This window comes from Lithobates pipiens, unplaced genomic scaffold (assembly GCF_037356315.1).
Source record: "Lithobates pipiens isolate NorthernLeopardFrog02 unplaced genomic scaffold, aLitPip1_a1.2 Scaffold_1, whole genome shotgun sequence".
NCBI classification, from domain to species: Eukaryota; Metazoa; Chordata; class Amphibia; order Anura; family Ranidae; genus Lithobates; species Lithobates pipiens.
Window position 1 is genome coordinate 254,481,816 of NW_027507685.1, and position 14,077 is coordinate 254,495,892.

General features: G+C 49.8%; 1 protein-coding gene across 2 annotated transcripts in view; it reads left to right on the forward strand.

The window, feature by feature from the left end:
- KLHL4 (kelch like family member 4) overlaps positions 1-14,077 on the forward strand; it is a 605,202-nt gene that overhangs the window by 436,880 nt on the left and 154,245 nt on the right. For both annotated transcript variants that reach the window (XM_077485270.1, XM_077485275.1), the window contains 2 exons: positions 5,931-6,104; positions 13,281-13,417. In XM_077485270.1, the coding sequence (XP_077341396.1) occupies positions 5,962-6,104; positions 13,281-13,417 (280 nt within the window). In that variant the 5' untranslated portion in view covers positions 5,931-5,961. The remainder of the gene's footprint in view (positions 1-5,930; positions 6,105-13,280; positions 13,418-14,077) is intronic.

A 14,077-nucleotide genomic window follows, 5' to 3' on the forward strand; every position in this document is an offset into this window, starting at 1 on the left:
ATCGGGACAATTGATTTCAGAATTGCAATTTTAAAAAACCCTCGAACTTTAATTTGAAATATAATTATCTTCTCGCCTGCAGCCAATAATAACTCCTCCGCTCTGCCAGGAGAGAACAAAGAGGGGGGGGGGAGGGCGTTCAGGTGAATTATTATCACTTTGCTAAACAAAGTCGGTTCAGCTTCACGCCGGACTGGCGGCGGGGGAAAATAGGAAACCAGCGAGAAACAGCTTGGAGGAGAAGTGACCGGCTCACGTGCCTTGCAGCGCCAGGATCCTGGCTTTAATATCGACTCTCATTTCATAGTTACATAGTTACATAGTAGGTGAGGTAGAAAAAAAGACACAAGTCCATCAAGTCCAACCTGTGTGTGTGATTATATGTCAGTATTACATTGTATATCTCTGTATGTTGAGGTCCTTCAGGTACTTATCTAATAGTTTCTTGAAACTATCGATGCCCCCCGCTGAGACCACCGCCTGTGGAAGGGAATTCCACACCCTTGCCGCTCTTACAGTAAAGAACCCTCTACGTAGTTTAAGGTTAAACCTCTTTTCTTATAATTTTAGCGAATGGCCACATTTCTTTTTAAATTCCCTTTAGCAAAAACGTTTTCTCCCTATTGTGGGGTCACCAGTACGGTATTTATATATTGAAATCATATCCCCTCTCAATCGTCTCTTCTCCAGAGAGAATAAGTTCAGAGCTCACAACCTTTCCTCATAACTAATATCCTCCAGACCCTTTATTAGCTTTGTTGCCCTTCTTTGTAGTCGCTCCATTTCCAGTACATCCTTCCTGAGGACTGGTGCCCAGAACTGGACAGTATACTCCAGGTGCAGCCGGACCAGAGTCTTGTAGAGCGGGAGAATTATCCTTTTATCTCTGGAGTTGATCCCCTTTTTAATGCAAATATTCTGTTTGCTTTGTTAGCAGCAGCTTGGCATTGCTGAGCCTATTATCTACTAGGACCCCCAGGTCCTTCTCCATCCTAGATGCCCCCAGAGGTTCTCCCCCCAGTCTATAGATTACATTCAGATTTTTGCCCCCCAAATGCATTTTTTTTTACATTTTTCTATATTGAGCCTCATTTGCCATGTAGTTGCCTCTCCCCCCATTCATTTGTTCAGATCTTTTTGCAAGGTTTCCACATCCTGCGGAGAAGTTATTGCCCTGCTTAGCTTCATATCATCCGCAAATACAGAGATTGAACTGTTTACCCCATCCCCATCCTCCAGGTCGTTTGTGAACAAATTAAATAGGATTGGTCCCAGCACAGAACCCTGGGGGACCCCACTACCCACCCCCGACCATTCCGAGTACTCCTCATTTATCACCACCCTCTGGACTCGCCCTTGTAGCCAGTTTTCAATCCATGTCCTCACCCTATGGGGAACTGTGTCAAATGCTTTTGCAAAATCCAGATACACCACGTCTACGGGCCTTCCTTTATCCAGATACACCACGTCTACGGGCCTTCCTTTATCTAGATACACCACGTCTACGGGCCTTCCTTTATCCAGATACACCACGTCTACGGGCCTTCCTTTATCTAGATACACCATGTCTACGGGCCTTCCTTTATATAGATACACCACGTCTACGGGCCTTCCTTTATCCAGATACACCACGTCTACGGGCCTTCCTTTATCTAGATACACCACGTCTACGGGCCTTCCTTTATATAGATACACCACGTCTACGGGTCTTCCTTTATCCAGATACACCACGTCTACGGGCCTTCCTTTATCTAGATACACCACGTCTACGGGTCTTCCTTTATCCAGATACACCACGTCTACGGGTCTTCCTTTATCCAGATACACCACGTCTACGGGTCTTCCTTTATCCAGATACACCACGTCTACGGGTCTTCCTTTATCCAGATACACCACGTCTACGGGCCTTCCTTTATTTAGATGGCAACTCCCCTCCTCATAGAAGGTTAGTAGATTGGTTTGGCAAGAACAATTCTTCATGAATCCATGCTGATTATTGCTAATGATACCATTCTCATTACTAAAATCTTGTATATAGTCCCTTGTCATCTCCTCCTAGAGCTTACATACTATTGATGTTAGGCTAACTGGTCTGTAATTCCCAGGGATGTATTTTGGTCCCTTTTTTTTAAAATATTGGTGCTACATTGGCTTTTCTCCATTCTTCTGGTACCATTCCAGTCAGTAGACTGTGAGTAAAAATTAGGAACAATGGTCTGGCAATTACTTGACTGAGTTCCTTAAGGATTTCACTGCACACTGTGAGCTTCTCACAATCTGCATTAGAAGCTGCAGCAAGTCAGATAGAGTACCGCCTCATTTCCTGGCTGGAGGACGTCCAGCATCATCTAGTCCTTTGCTCCCCAGTCTGACTGTCCCTGGCCCCACCCCTTTGATTACTTAGAAGGTCATGGAGGCTCAGCACCACATAATATATTATTAATTAAAGCGCTCTTCATGCAAATGCTTCCTATCCAGGCGTGCCCCGGGGTGTTCTCCATCATGGCATTTTCAGATTTGCTTAACTCCGCCCATTGGTCCACCCCCCTTTTCATTTATTGAATTTCAGTTTTCATTTATGGAGGCTCAGAGTTGCATATGAGCGTAACTTAGAGAAGTCTGCCTGCAAATAAATCCTGCCTTGAAAAGCTCCCCCCTCCTCCAGACTCACAATCACACATCAAGGTGTTTTGATATTTGCATAACCCCTCCCAAGGGCCAGCCCACTGCTTGCATCAGGACGGAGGGCTCTTGAGAAGAGTACTGAGGCCAGGGGCTGGGATGTGTTCAGGAAGCTATGTACAGCCCCCTGCTGGCCACTCCCACCAGTCATGATCTGCCTTCATTGCATAGAGGATCACGGAGACCCAGTGATGACATCACTGCGTCTAAAATAAGCTATGCAATGAAAACGGAAAGGTTTAATTCAGGGAAGGTAAAATATAAGCAGATTTCCCTCTATAAATGGAAAGTGTTTGGTTTATTTCCAGAACGGCTTTGAAAACCGAGCAGAGAACTCGGTGTATCCGAACCATCAGGGAGAAAAAACATTCAGAAGAATAAACAACCCCGCGTGACGAACAAGGCGGCAAATGTTTATTTTATTCAGAGAGGTTAATGAAATAAAATCCTGCTTCCGCGATGCGATGCGTTCGATTATCAGGAACGCGGCGCCTGCTGACAATCCGCAGAATACCTTGTTATCATTACCTCCGGATGACACATTTCACCAGATCGCAACCGTTCCACGTCTACAAATGCGTGGAACATCTGCCAGTAAGGCCCCGTTCACACTCATGCCACGCGACATTGCGGGCTATACGGTGCGCGTTCCCACAGCGCATGAAAAAAACAAAAACTCGCTATGATCCAGCAGGTGCGCTGTGGTGCCATTCATTCTTCATTGGTTACTGTGCGTTATGGTGCACCGCAAAACACACGCGCCGGCACTACCTTGCCTAAGTGGGTTGGGAGACAAAATTAATGCCGCCGCAACATGTTAACGCATTTAACAATGCGCGCAGCGGAAACATTTAGGTTGTGGCTGAATGTGCTTTGTGTTGAAGTGGCCTAATCTGAACGAGTGGCCGGGTTCACATATGTGCGAATTGGATGCAGTTTTCACCAATTCGCATGACATGCGAGTGCGACCAGCTCTCTCAAATAGTTATATTTGTAATTATTATTAGTAATAACATTTTTATATATATGTATATATATATAATAATAAAAATAAAAAAATATATATATTTATTTATTTATGTTGGTAATTATTATATATATATATATAAAATCATAACAATACATTTTCTCGTATATATATAATAATTACGAAAAACATTTATTGTTATGATTAATATATATATATATATATATATATATATATATAAAATAAAATAAAATAATGAAAAAAAAATAATATATATATATATATATATATATATATATATATATATATATATATACACATTTTTTCAGAATTATTATATATCTATTTCTCTCTCTCTCTCTCACCAGTTTATTGATTGCTGTGCAAAGGGAACAGTAGAATGCAATCAATAGCCACTACAATCACAACATTTACTACATTGAGCACTATATGTAGCAATCACTGGCAATTAATCGCGGGCGATCGCCCATGTGCAGCCTATTGTAATGTTTTGAAAACAAAGTTTCTATGTATAGCTGCTGATTTTATACTCTGCTTCCTCCATAGTGCTGCACAATGGATGTGCTTTGTTGTGTATTTTAATCTAACTGGAAGTCTATCAGACAGGTGAGGTAGAGGATTTATGCTGGGGTGTGGGGTGGGGTTGTGCTAGTAAGGGCGATTGGGGGATTTGTGCTGAGAGGTGAAATTTGGGGGGTTGTGCTGGGAGAGGGAAATTAGGAGAGGTGGGAGGGGATTTTTGTTTCAGAGGGAAAATTTAAGGGCATTTGTGCTAGAAGGGGGACATTTGGGGAGATTTTTTGTACTAGGAGGAGAAATTTGGGGGAGATTTTTTGTGCTAACAGGATAAATTTGGGGCAGATTTTTTGTGCTAGAAGGAGAAATTTGGGGCAGATTTGTTCTAGGGGGGGAAATTTGGGGAAGATTTGTGCTAGAGGCAGGGAGGAGGGGGGGTTTGGGGAGGGAGAGAATTTGAGCTGGGAGGGGGTATTTGGGGAGGAAGATGATTTGAGCTGGGAGGGGGTATTTGGGGAGGGAGAGGCTTTGAACTGGGAGGGGGTATTTGGGGAGGAAGAGGCTTTGAACTGGGAGGGGGGATTTGGGGAGGGAGAGGATTTGAGCTGGGAGGGGGGATTTGGAGGTGTAGAGAGGATTTTTGCTCAGAGGAAAAATTTGAGGGGTAGAAGATTTGTGCTAGGAGGGGGATTATTACTGGAAGCTTAGAGGGTAAGTGTGAAGATTAGTGCTCAAATTTTTTTGGGGGGGGGGGGGGGTTTCTGACACATAATGCTCATACATTTCGAGGGGGGGGCGCCGTTTCACATCTTTGCCCTGGGCACTAGATGACCTTGTCCCACATATGCATTAGATGGGTGGCATGAGGATAAATTTGCCTCTCTCCAGGCAGGAAGACATAAATTTACCCTCTGCAGGCCCTTTCCCCCCAATTCAAGGATTAATTTCTCCAACGGGCTTCCTCCAAGCTGTGAGTACGGTCCCCTAAAGCCTCCTAGGGTACTCTGGGCCATCGGTTGAGGGCTAACGCTATCAATAGGAATGAGCTCAGGCATGTTGGGATCCTAGTTTGAACCCGTCAGGAAGATGTTACTGTGCCCTGCAAATCATAAGTGTCTGAGGGGCTCCTCGGGGGCATGTCTATGTGTGTCTGCAGGGCCACTTATGATTGGCGGGGAGATGTGATGCCTTCTTGGTGAGATAGCTCACCACCTGAGCTCATTCCTGGTCATCATGTACCATACAGGACCAATAGTCCTTCATGTGAGGATGGCGAAGGTCCACCCTCAAGCTGGAGCACCAGAGGCTGCTGGAACGAGCATTACAAGGTATTCCTCTACCCCTAGACTTAGCATGTAATTACCCCTTCCAGGGCAGGGGAGCAATGCAAGAGTCCCAGAGTCCAGATTTAGGCTCCCACAATGCTCTACAGAGACCCGCGACCTTCGCCTAGGCCTTGGGTCACTTGAGGAAGTTCAGATGAGTTTCACATTCATGGCAAGTGTAAGGAAGGTTTTCTTTGCATGGTCATGCGATTTAGTAACCCCCCCCCCCCTATTGATTTATGTGAAGTCTGAGTTATTATGACAGGTCCCCTTTAAAAATGCATCATTCACTGATGCCAAATATTACACAAATGTCCTTAGAATGAAGGACACACAGAAGTTGTTGTATTACAAAATGACAATGTTTCTGTAGATTGAATAGCGGCTGATTGCTCATCATACTCTTCTTCTCCTGCCAGGCTCCCGGACTCCAACCCCTCCCCCAGTAGAATGACCAACGGTACTTCGGACGAGTATTTCCAGAGCTTAAACCATGCCGAGCAAACCTTCCGAAAGATGGAGAATTATCTGCAGCAGAAGCAGCTGTGCGACGTCCTGCTGATCGCCGGGAGTTATAAAATACCAGCCCACAGGTAAATCACCTCTAGGAGATTCTATATGATCGACAGCAGAGGTCCTTTGCTTTACTTTTTTCCTGGCCCTTGTGGTTCTATTCCTCTAACTGATACCAATGAGGGTGCACTAATATGTCCGCTGACACCAACGATGGGGCTCTATTCCTCCCAAGGACATCAATCATGGGGCACCATTCCTCCAACTGACACCAATGATGGGGCATTATTCCACTGACAACAAAGACGGGGCACTACACCAATGATGCGACACTATTCCTCCCTCAAACGTCATATTACCCCCCCCCCTCAAATTCATACCTCTGATTGGCCCCCAATCCACCCTTCTTCAGGCCCTCCCCACTTCAGACCTCAGACCAGCCCCTCTTCAGACCTCAGATCAGCCTCCAATCAGTTGTTCTTCAGACCTCAGATCAGTCCCCAATCAGGCCCTCTTCAGACCTCAGATTAGTCCCCAATCCTTCCTTCTTCATGCCCAGATCAGCCCCTCTTCAGATTTCAGATCCACCCCACTTCAGACCTCAGATGAGCCCCTCTTCAGACCTCAGATCAGCCCCTCTTCAGACCTCAGATCAGCCCCTCTTCAGACCTCAGATCAGCCCCTCTTCAGACCTCAGATCAGCCCCTCTTTAGACCTCAGATCAGCCCCTCTTCAGACCTCAGATCAGCCCCACTTCAGACCTCAGATCAGCCCCTCTTCAGACCTCAGATCAGCCCCTCTTCAGACCTCAGACCAGCCCCTCTTCAGACCTCAGATCAGCCCCTCTTCAGACTTCAGATCCACCCCTCTTCAGACTTCAGATCCACCCCACTTCAGACCTCAGATCAGCCCCTCTTTAGACCTCAGATCAGCCCCTCTTCAGACCTCAGATCAGCCCCACTTCAGACCTCAGATCAGCCCCTCTTCAGACCTCAGATCAGCCCCTCTTCAGACCTCAGATCAGCCCCTCTTCAGACCTCAGAGCAGCCCCTCTTCAGACCTCAGACCAGCCCCTCTTCAGACCTCAGACCAGCCCCTCTTCAGACCTCAGATCAGCCCCTCTTCAGACCTCAGACCAGCCCCTCTTCAGACCTCAGATCAGCCCCTCTTCAGACCTCAGATCAGCCCCTCTTCAGACCTCAGTTCAGCCCCTCTTCAGACCTCAGATCAGCCCCTTTTCAGACCTCAGATGAACCCCTCTTCAGACCTCAGATCAGCCCCTCTTCAGACCTCAGATCAGCCCCTCTTCAGACCTCAGATCAGCCCCTCTTCAGACCTCAGATCAGCCCCTCTTCAGACCTCAGACCAGCCCCTCTTCAGACCTCAGATCAGCCCCTCTTCAGACCTCAGATCCACCCCTCTTCAGACTTCAGATCCACCCCACTTCAGACCTCAGATCAGCCCCTCTTTAGACCTCAGATCAGCCCCTCTTCAGACCTCAGATCAGCCCCACTTCAGACCTCAGATCAGCCCCTCTTCAGACCTCAGATCAGCCCCTCTTCAGACCTCAGATCAGCCCCTCTTCAGACCTCAGATCAGCCCCTCTTCAGACCTCAGATCAGCCCCTCTTCAGACCTCAGACCAGCCCCTCTTCAGACCTCAGATCAGCCCCTCTTCAGACCTCAGATGAGCCCCTCTTCAGACCTCAGATCAGCCCCTCTTCAGACCTCAGATCAGCCCCTCTTCAGACCTCAGATCAGCCCCTCTTCAGACCTCAGATCAGCCCCTCTTCAGACCTCAGATCAGCCCCTCTTCAGACCTCAGATCAGCCCCTCTTCAGACCTCAGATGAACCCCTCTTCAGACCTCAGATCAGCCCCTCTTCAGACCTCAGATCAGCCTCCAATCAGTTGTTCTTCAGACCTCAGATCAGTCCCCAATCAGCCCCTCTTCAGACCTCAGATTAGTCCCCAATCCTTCCTTCTTCATGCCCAGATCAGCCCCTCTTCAGACTTCAGATCCACCCCACTTCAGACCTCAGATCAGCCCCTCTTTAGACCTCAGATCAGCCCCTCTTCAGACCTCAGATCAGCCCCTCTTCAGACCTCAGATCAGCCCCACTTCAGACCTCAGATGAGCCCCTCTTCAGACCTCAGATCAGCCCCACTTCAGACCTCAGATGAGCCCCTCTTCAGACCTCAGACCAGCCCCTCTTCAGACCTCAGACCAGCCCCTCTTCAGACCTCAGACCAGCCCCTCTTCAGACCTCAGATCAGCCCCTCTTCAGACCTCAGATCAGCCCCTCTTTAGACCTCAGATCAGCCCCTCTTCAGACCTCAGATCAGCCCCTCTTCAGACCTCAGACCAGCCCCTCTTCAGACCTCAGACCAGCCCCTCTTCAGACCTCAGATCAGCCCCTCTTCAGACCTCAGACCAGCCTCTCTTCAGACCTCAGATCAGCCCCTCTTCAGACCTCAGATCAGCCCCTCTTCAGACCTCAGATCAGCCCCTCTTTAGACCTCAAACCAGCCCCTCTTCAGACCTCAGACCAGCCCCTCTTCAGACCTCAGATCAGCCCCTCTTCAGACCTCAGACCAGCCTCTCTTCAGACCTCAGATCAGCCCCTCTTCAGACCTCAGACCAGCCTCTCTTCAGACCTCAGACCAGCCCCTCTTCAGACCTCAGACCAGCCCCTCTTCAGACCTCAGACCAGCCCCTCTTCAGACCTCAGACCAGCCCCTCTTCAGACCTCAGATCAGCCCCTCTTCAGACCTCAGATCAGCCCCTCTTCAGACCTCAGATCAGCCCCTCTTCAGACCTCAGATCAGCCCCTCTTCAGACCTCAGATCAGCCCCTCTTCAGACCTCAGATCAGCCCCTCTTTAGACCTCAGATCAGCCCCTCTTCAGACCTCAGATCAGCTCCTCTTCAGACCTCAGATCAGCTCCTCTTCAGACCTCAGATCAGCCCCTCTTCAGACCTCAGATCAGCCCCTCTTCAGACCTCAGATCAGCCTCCAATCAGTTGTTCTTCAGACCTCAGATCAGTCCCCAATCAGCCCCTCTTCAGACCTCAGATTAGTCCCCAATCCTTCCTTCTTCATGCCCAGATCAGCCCCTCTTCAGACTTCAGATCCACCCCACTTCAGACCTCAGATCAGCCCCTCTTCAGACCTCAGATCAGCCTCTCTTCAGACCTCAGATCAGCCCCTCTTCAGACCTCAGCTCAGCCCTCAATTAGTCCTTCTTCAGACCTCAGATCAGTCCCCAATCAGCCCCTCTTCAGACCTCAGATTAGTCCCCAAACCGTCCTTCTTCAGACCTCAGACCAGCCCCTCTTCAGACCTCAGATCAGCCCCTCTTCAGACCTCAGATTAGTCCCCAAACCATCCTTCCTCAGACCAGCCCCTCTTCAGACCTCAGATCAGCCCCTCTTCAGACCTCAGCTCAGCCCTCAATTAGTCCTTCTTCAGACCTCAGATCAGTCCCCAATCAGCCCCTCTTCAGACCTCAGATTAGTCCCCAATCCGTCCTTCTTCAGGCCTCAGATCAGCCCCTCTTCAGACTTCAGATCCACCCCACTTCAGACCTCAGATCAGCCCCTCTTCAGACCTCAGATCAGCCCCTCTTTAGACATCAGATCCACCCCACTTCAGACCTCAGATCAGCCCCTCTTCAGACCTCAGATCAGCCCCTCTTCAGACATCAGATCAGCCCCACTTCAGACCTCAGACCAGCCCCTCTTCAGACCTCAGACCAGCCCCTCTTCAGACCTCAGACCAGCCTCTCTTCAGACCTCAGATCAGCCCCTCTTTAGACCTCAGATCAGCCCCTCTTCAGACCTCAGATCAGCCCCTCTTTAGACCTCAGACCAGCCCCTCTTCAGACCTCAGACCAGCCCCTCTTCATACCTCAGATCAGCCCCTCTTCAGACCTCAGACCAGCCTCTCTTCAGACCTCAGACCAGCCCCTCTTCAGACCTCAGATCAGCCCCTCTTCAGACCTCAGACCAGCCCCTCTTCAGACCTCAGATCAGCCCCTCTTCAGACCTCAGATCAGCCCCTCTTTAGACCTCAGATCAGCCCCTCTTCAGACCTCAGATCAGCCCCTCTTCAGACCTCAGATCAGCCCCTCTTCAGACCTCAGATGAACCCCTCTTCAGACCTCAGATCAGCCCCTCTTCAGACCTCAGATCAGCCTCCAATCAGTTGTTCTTCAGACCTCAGATCAGTCCCCAATCAGCCCCTCTTCAGACCTCAGATTAGTCCCCAATCCTTCCTTCTTCATGCCCAGATCAGCCCCTCTTCAGACTTCAGATCCACCCCACTTCAGACCTCAGATCAGCCCCTCTTCAGACCTCAGATCAGCCTCTCTTCAGACCTCAGATCAGCCCCTCTTCAGACCTCAGATCAGCCCCTCTTCAGACCTCAGCTCAGCCCTCAATTAGTCCTTCTTCAGACCTCAGATCAGTCCCCAATCAGCCCCTCTTCAGACCTCAGATTAGTCCCCAAACCGTCCTTCTTCAGACCTCAGACCAGCCCCTCTTCAGACCTCAGATCAGCCCCTCTTCAGACCTCAGATTAGTCCCCAAACCGTCCTTCTTCAGACCTCAGACCAGCCCCTCTTCAGACCTCAGATCAGCCCCTCTTCAGACCTCAGCTCAGCCCTCAATTAGTCCTTCTTCAGACCTCAGATCAGTCCCCAATCAGCCCCTCTTTAGACCTCAGATTAGTCCCCAATCCGTCCTTCTTCAGGCCTCAGATCAGCCCCTCTTCAGACTTCAGATCCACCCCACTTCAGACCTCAGATGAGCCCCTCTTCAGACCTCAGATCAGCCCCTCTTTAGACTTCAGATCCACCCCACTTCAGACCTCAGATCAGCCCCTCTTCAGACCTCAGATCAGCCCCTCTTCAGACCTCAGATCAGCCCCTCTTCAGACCTCAGACCAGCCCCTCTTCAGACCTCAGATCAGCCCCTCTTCAGACCTCAGATCAGCCCCTCTTTAGACTTCAGATCCACCCCACTTCAGACCTCAGATCAGCCCCTCTTCAGACCTCAGATCAGCCCCTCTTCAGACCTCAGATCAGCCCCACTTCAGACCTCAGATCAGCCCCTCTTCAGACCTCAGACCAGCCCCTCCTTAGACCTCAGATCAGCCCCTCTTTAGACCTCAGACCAGCCCCTCTTCAGACCTCAGACCAGCCCCTCTTCATACCTCAGATCAGCCCCTCTTCAGACCTCAGACCAGCCTCTCTTCAGACCTCAGACCAGCCCCTCTTCAGACCTCAGATCAGCCCCTCTTCAGACCTCAGACCAGCCCCTCTTCAGACCTCAGATCAGCCCCTCTTCAGACCTCAGATCAGCCCCTCTTTAGACCTCAGATCAGCCCCTCTTCAGACCTCAGATCAGCCCCTCTTCAGACCTCAGATCAGCCCCTCTTCAGACCTCAGATGAACCCCTCTTCAGACCTCAGATCAGCCCCTCTTCAGACCTCAGATCAGCCTCCAATCAGTTGTTCTTCAGACCTCAGATCAGTCCCCAATCAGCCCCTCTTCAGACCTCAGATTAGTCCCCAATCCTTCCTTCTTCATGCCCAGATCAGCCCCTCTTCAGACTTCAGATCCACCCCACTTCAGACCTCAGATCAGCCCCTCTTCAGACCTCAGATCAGCCTCTCTTCAGACCTCAGATCAGCCCCTCTTCAGACCTCAGATCAGCCCCTCTTCAGACCTCAGCTCAGCCCTCAATTAGTCCTTCTTCAGACCTCAGATCAGTCCCCAATCAGCCCCTCTTCAGACCTCAGATTAGTCCCCAAACCGTCCTTCTTCAGACCTCAGACCAGCCCCTCTTCAGACCTCAGATCAGCCCCTCTTCAGACCTCAGATTAGTCCCCAAACCGTCCTTCTTCAGACCTCAGACCAGCCCCTCTTCAGACCTCAGACCAGCCCCTCTTCAGACCTCAGATCAGCCCCTCTTCAGACCTCAGCTCAGCCCTCAATTAGTCCTTCTTCAGACCTCAGATCAGTCCCCAATCAGCCCCTCTTTAGACCTCAGATTAGTCCCCAATCCGTCCTTCTTCAGGCCTCAGATCAGCCCCTCTTCAGACTTCAGATCCACCCCACTTCAGACCTCAGATGAGCCCCTCTTCAGACCTCAGATCAGCCCCTCTTTAGACTTCAGATCCACCCCACTTCAGACCTCAGATCAGCCCCTCTTCAGACCTCAGATCAGCCCCTCTTCAGACCTCAGATCAGCCCCTCTTCAGACCTCAGACCAGCCCCTCTTCAGACCTCAGATCAGCCCCTCTTCAGACCTCAGATCAGCCCCTCTTTAGACTTCAGATCCACCCCACTTCAGACCTCAGATCAGCCCCTCTTCAGACCTCAGACCAGCCCCTCTTCAGACCTCAGACCAGCCCCTCTTCAGACCTCAGATCAGCCCCTCTTCAGACCTCAGATCAGCCCCTCTTTAGACTTCAGATCCACCCCACTTCAGACCTCAGATCAGCCCCTCTTCAGACCTCAGATCAGCCCCTCTTCAGACCTCAGATCAGCCCCACTTCAGACCTCAGATCAGCCCCTCTTCAGACCTCAGACCAGCCCCTCCTTAGACCTCAGATCAGCCCCACTTCATACCTCAGATGAGCCCCTCTTCAGACTTCAGATCAGCCCCACTTCAGACCTCAGATCAGCCCCTGTTCAGACCTCAGATCAGCTTCTCTTCAGACTTCAGATCAGCCTCCAATCAGCGCCTCTTCAGGCCTCAGATCAGCCTCCAATCAGCCCCTCTTCAGGCCTCAAATCAGCCTCCAATCAGCCCCTCTTCAGACCTCAAATCAGCCTCCAATCAGCCTCTCTTCAGACCTTAGATCAGCACCCTCCCTTCTCTTCAACATCACCCCTGCAGACCTTAGACCAGCATAACACCTCTCAGTACATTGAGGGAACCCATCCCCGACTTCCCTAGCGGTGTCATTTTCATCACATGACTAGAAACGGTCGGTATAAGTGTTCCTAACTCTCCTGTACAAATGTCAGTCAGATATCGGCTTTGGGTGCTTGAACAAGAACCCCAGAGCCGGGAATTGGGTCAAAGGGTGGGTCCGATGTACCCCAGGATTGGTGAAAAATCCCAGAACACTTCTACGGAATTAGAGACGGCTGGGGGTTATGACACTAAAGCTATCATAGAATGCAGTCAGTTAGGCAAAGATTAATGCAACAATGTCTCCCAATCACCAGAACATTTTTCTCTCTAGGTTGGTTCTGAGCGCTGTCTCCGACTACTTTGCCGCAATGTTTACAAACGACGTTCGCGAAGCTAAAGAAGAGGAGATCAAAATGGAAGGCGTCGACCCGGATGCTCTTAAAGCCCTCGTACACTATGCGTATACAGGTGAGGGACCTTCTGATGTACCTTCTGACGTCATCTGAATACTGCTGTATACCCCCATCATGAGCGATGTTGTAATTTGAGGCACAAAGTGTACCCCGATGTATAGTATATCAGGGATAGGCAATTAGCGGACCTACAGCTGTTGCAGAACTACAAGTCCCATGAGGCATAGCAAGGCTCTGACAGCCACAAGCATGACACCCAGAGGCAGAGGCATGATGGGACTTGTAGTTTTGCAACAGCTGGAGGTCCGCTAATTGCATATCCCTAGTATAGATAGTAAGATGTATTCCTTAAAGGATCAGCCCACCCTCTAATGGTTCAGTTATAAGTGGAATTTGATGAGTAGGTGTAACCTGATGGCTTCTTTTGTCTCTTGGGACTTCTGGAATGAAAACCCCTCTGCACCTCCCTGAGTTTTGGGCTGGACCCCAAAATAGTCTCACTCCCTCTGCTGCATATTTCATAATTAACCCTTTTGGATTACCATGGCCTGGGAACTCCCCTTCAGGGGCCCCGAGATATAAGAAACTGAAATATAAGCTTTGGGTGGACTAAGTTCTTAAAGGCACTGCCTGCTTTACATTTACCCGTTTCTCACCTATATCTCCTCCTATGTCGATAAAGCTGGCCGTTCCTGAAGGATGCAGGTTTTCATGC